This window comes from Cucumis sativus, chromosome 1 (genome assembly GCF_000004075.3).
Source record: "Cucumis sativus cultivar 9930 chromosome 1, Cucumber_9930_V3, whole genome shotgun sequence".
NCBI lineage: Eukaryota > Viridiplantae > Streptophyta > Magnoliopsida > Cucurbitales > Cucurbitaceae > Cucumis > Cucumis sativus.
Window position 1 is genome coordinate 29,783,833 of NC_026655.2, and position 5,042 is coordinate 29,788,874.

The 5,042-nt window shown below is 35.6% G+C and overlaps 1 protein-coding gene across 3 annotated transcripts; it reads left to right on the top strand.

Moving 5' to 3' along the window:
• Nucleotides 1-1,294: 1,294 nt before the first annotated feature.
• Nucleotides 1,295-3,244, top strand: LOC101208943 (protein TIC 20-II, chloroplastic). Of its 3 annotated transcripts, none has more exons than XM_011661918.2 (2): nucleotides 1,295-2,080; nucleotides 2,826-3,244. In XM_011661918.2, exon 1 carries the CDS (start codon nucleotides 1,447-1,449, stop codon nucleotides 2,071-2,073), a length of 627 nt encoding a protein of 208 aa, XP_011660220.1. In that variant the 5' UTR covers nucleotides 1,295-1,446; the 3' UTR covers nucleotides 2,074-2,080; nucleotides 2,826-3,244. The 3 variants fall into 3 exon arrangements, with proteins under 3 accessions (XP_011660220.1, XP_011660219.1, XP_004139099.1); XM_011661917.2 differs by having other exon boundaries at nucleotides 2,848-3,244; XM_004139051.3 differs by having other exon boundaries at nucleotides 1,296-2,080; nucleotides 2,844-3,244.
• Nucleotides 3,245-5,042: the final 1,798 nt, after the last annotated feature.

Genomic DNA, 5,042 nt, shown 5'->3' on the forward strand with positions numbered 1-5,042 from the left:
TAGATTTTTTAGGTTAAGAAATTCTAGAGAACCCTTTTAGATAAGGTAAAGATTAAAACTATCTAAAATAGTTAGAATTCTAGAGAAATCTTTGTCTTCGACTACAAAGATCTTACACCTATAAATAGGAGTTGTTTGACCAACCAAAGAAAGAAAAGCAATCAAAGTAAGCAAAGAAAGAAAGAAAGAAAGTGAGTTAGAGAGAAACTTCAAGTGAAAGTATGAGCGAGTCTTTTGAAAGGTAAAAATGTGTTATTTCTAAAACTTTATTGTTTGTAATTTTTTTAAATAAAAGTTTCTTTCTTCTAAGTGAGTGTCTCTTTATTTTGTGTCAATTTCTTCAACATGTCCTGACAAGTTCTTTTTTCTTTTTATAGAATATTATTGGTTGAGTTAGTTGTTGGAAATGAACAACAAAGTCGATGATTGAAGTTAGTTGCTGAAGACGATCATAAGAGTTGGCCACAAATGTGATCGTTGCTGAATTACTTGATCGTTAAAGGTGGTATTTGTCATTCTTAGTTGTGTAAGGTGAATGTTGATATTTGATTGTTTGAGGTGATTGCCATCTATCATTGAAGTTAATTATGCAAGGTGATTTTAATTTGTTGAAGTTTATGGTTTAGGTAGTACGTTATTGGAGCCCAAAGTTGAAGGCAGTTTTTGAAGATGATTATCATAGTTGATTTTCACCAAAGTTTGTAGTCATGGGTGGTTGTCGAAGGTAGAAGTTGGCACTACAAGAAATCGATGTTCTTCCAACTGCACTTTTTGGCGTCAGGATAAGAAACGTCAAAAAATAGCACATACGTCGACGTCGTAAGGTGTGTGTCGACAAATTGAATCTTTCTCAACGTCATGAATCCGATGTTGATAATAGCTAGCCGATCCCCAACGTGGTACACGTACATGTTGGGAAAAAATAATTAAATAATAAATCTCTTTTTCTCGATGTCATGCATACGCACATAACATTTAACATTATAATTTTCTTTTTCTCGATGCCATGCATATATACATAAGAAATAGGTAAGTTGTGCCTGAGGTGGACATTTACGACGTTGAGGGAAAGGAAAACAATCAAATAATAATTCTTTTTTCCTCCGACGCCATGCAATTATGTCAAGAGTAAACGATATATACCCGATACATTACTAATGACATTGAGAATATTGTGTCACTAATGTTATCAGAAATAGGAGAGTGCTCCTGATGTTTTCTTTGTGCATCCGGAGTTCCCTATAAAAGGTCTGAGGTACTTGATAATGAGAGACAACACTATTTGTGTAGATATTTTTAAAATCGAGCTGACCCTAATTCGGTAGTTAATCGGGTTGGGAAGCCGTTTTTATAATTTAGCGTAAAAAGAATTATTTGAATTGAACTAAAAAGCCGTCGGAAAAGAGCATCGTTTCATCTTCTTCGTCCTCACTCTCCTACAAAGAAATGGCTTCCACTTCCATCCCCCTCCTCAATCTCTCCGCCAAAACCTCCATTAGAGCAGCTCTATTCCCTCACTCCTCCGCCATCAAATCTCGCCACCATTCTTCTCTCCCTTTTCTCCCCTCTAAGTCCCCAAAATTCACCCCCATTCGCATGTCCTACAACCCTACTCCAGCCACCGACCGCCTCATCTCCGCTGTTGCTTACACTCTCCCCTTCTTCAACTCCCTCCAGTACGGCCGCTTCCTCTTCGCCCAGTACCCAGCCCTCGGCTTCGCCTTCGAGCCGCTGCTCCCGATTCTAGGGCTTTATCGCTCGATCCCGCATTCCAGCTTCGTCGCGTTCTTCGCTTTATACTTGGGCGTGGTTCGAAACCCCAGTTTCAATCACTATGTGCGCTTCAATTCGATGCAAGCGGTGACTCTGGACGTGCTGCTGGTGGTGCCATTGTTGATACAGAGGATCCTGAGTCCGGGAAGAAGCGGGATAGGGTTCAAGATAATGGTTTGGAGCCATAATGGATTGTTTGTTTTCAGTGTTTTGTGCTTTCTATATAGTGTGGTTTCTTGTCTTCTCGGTCGAACCCCACACTTGCCCATTGTTGCTGATGCTGCTGGCAGGCAGATTTAGCTTCCAGGTTTGTTCTTCAACCCTTTCTCTTTCATCTATTTTTGGGATTTTTTTGGATTCAGGAGTTTGTAATTTGGGATTTTGATTTTTCTTTTCTGGAAGTTTTGGGGAAAATCTGAAATCAAATCAATGTAGGTTGGTCTGTACACTTTGATAAGATGTATGCGAGAGGAATTAAGAAGAAGTGTATTTTGATTGTGCATTTTTTTTTTTTTTTTGTTACGAGAGTTCTTTGCAGCTATACTAAATAAGTGTTTTTTGAAGCATTTGTGCAAGGAAACTGTAGATAATGAGATGACTTAAATACTATTTGGTACGCCATTACTTATCAAAAGGTTCATTTTGGTTTACATAGTTTCAAATTTTGTTTATTTTGGTACTCTATTTTCAAAAACAAGAACCAAAAGGTATATAGACCAAATTAGTGTTTGAACGTAATAGATGAAGGAAGTGATGATATTGGAGAGAACCATGTGGATGGAGAAGTGTTATGTGAAATAGGACCTGGTATTTTTTTTTTTTGAATGTAAGATCCACTATTGCAAATACATGTGGGAATCTTAAAACTAAGAAAAGCAAGAAGCAGTGTGTAAATTGAATCTACTTCTATATCCACTGAATATGTGAAGCTTGCAAGAGTGTTGGAGAGAGGATCTCTGTTTCACCGTGTAAGAAATTGGTAGCAATTTTTTTCTTTAATATGATGATAGGTGGATTCGATCTTTTATATTGTATATCATAATTATAATTAGGTGGAAGTTATGTCACAGCTAGGTAGGTTTGTAGCAACTAATGGTGGAGGGAAGCAAGCTGAAGTGAACATTGTTCCACTAGTATAAAGTATGCACCTCAATCTGGAGGTTGGAGGTTAAACCATCTCGCCAAACAATTGTGTAAGGAAAGGATGGTGATTCTTTGTAGTTTGGTTGAAAGAATGAGAGGCCCCATGAACTTTTGAAGAATTGATAGAAAAAATGGATGGGGACTTTCTTTCACTTTTATTTTTTTTATAAAATTTGATCTCTAAAACTTGTGATAGTTGTTAATTTGATCTCCATAGCAATCTTGGCTGACAAGCATCAAGATAACTCATTGAAATAGTTGGCTAAACAGAAGAAACTTATTGTGCTATTTTTGACAACTATCACTATTGACAAACACCTTTATAAAATATAATGGGTAATCTAGTTCATCCTCAATTGTTGGGGTACCGACAATTAGTTGACATTCTCACAAAGTATCTTTTTGGGTAAAGTATGAACATCTGAACTCAAGTTGGCCTGCAAAAGCAAAGTGAGTTATCCAATGTAATTAACATGACTTGCCTTTTGTAAGGTTGAAGGTTTAATCTTCTAATTGATCTATGTAAGCGGTGATCTTTCCATATGTGGTAAACGTATGATTATAGTGTGAAATGAGAAAAGATATCTCAATTCAAGGAAGGTAGATGGAAGTAAAATTACAAAAGAGAATAAGACCTCAAAATTGAAGTGATGTTACAACTACTTGCTTTGCAACTAAGCCCAATGCTAATAAAGACTGGCAATTTAAAAGATTGTATCTTTTCTAACTATTCCAAAGAGCCTGAACATCACATATAATAGTTAGAGAGAAAGAGGAATCGTTTATTGAGTCGTCTAGAGAAGGATGATGGTAGGATAGTTCACCATAAAAATAATGATTAAAATATTAACGAGTTGTTTGAAATAACTTAACAAAAATATGTTTTCCAAAAAATGCATTTTCATTTAAACAGTTTTTTTCTAAAAACTTTTTAAAGAAAAGTATGTGTGTTTGGTAACTTTTTTTTTGAAAAGTGTTTATAGGTAAAAATTTATTTGATCTATTATATACTATTTTTTTTATATGTATAATTTCAAATTATAATAAAAAAAATTTGTCCATTGAGATTTTGATAGGAGTTCGGTATTAATCATCGATGATGGTGATCAGAGGTGGTTGGAGACAGTCATTGTAAAATGATAATCAAAGGTTGGCAACAATGATTGTCGAAAGTCAATCAATGATAATCATCGAAAAACGTTGGCAACAATGATTGTTGAAAGTCAATCAATGATAATCATCGAAAAGCGGTTGTTTGCAGTTGGTCGATAATGGTCCAAGAAAAACGATTTACAAAAGTAAGCTGACAACGGTCAATAAAAAACGATCAACAAAAGTTGACAAACAACGATTAAGAAAAATGATCCATGGAAGTTGGCTGACAATAATCGTCGAACAACAATCAACAAAAGTTGGTTGGCAACGGTTACAAAAAAAATGGTCGTGAGTAGTTGACCATCAATTATTATCAAAAAACAATTGATGAAAGTTGACTGTCAACATCCACTGAAAATGGTAGTAAAAAGTTGGTCGACACAATCACTAAATAAACAACCAATGAAAGTTGTTTGACAATGATCACCGTAAAATGCTCGTCAATAGTTGGACAGTAATAGTCATAAAAAATTGTCGATGAAAGTTGATTGACAATGGTAACCAGACAGCGGGCGACAAAAGTTGACGGATAATGGTCACTTAAAAATGATTGACGAAAGTTGACTGTCAATGGTTGTTGAACAATGATCGACAAAAGTTGGCTACCAACAGTCATTGAAGAAAGGTCACCAATGTTGAAGGTTGGCCAACAACAATTGTGGGAAGAATGGTACACAAAAGTTAACCGCCAAAGATAAAAAATGGTTGCCATAAAAAAGTTCTTCGAAAGTTGATTGATGATGGTTGTTAGAAAAAAATTGTCAAAGGTCGGTCGACAATTGTGGTCGGGAAAATGGTACATAAAAGTTGATCGTCAATGATCGAAAAAAAATAGGAGCGAGAAAAATGGAAACCAAAGGTTCGTCAACGACAATTAATGGTGGACGATAGTTTTCTTGAGGTCATTGCTAGAAAACGATCATTTGAAGTTTGGTCGATTACAATTGTAAAAAAGTAGTCATCTGAGGTAG

Bases quoted from the DNA above. Each gene is read 5' to 3' on its own strand.
- LOC101208943 (XM_011661918.2), top strand. From the start codon at position 1,447: ATGGCTTCCACTTCCATCCCCCTCCTCAATCTCTCCGCCAAAACCTCC.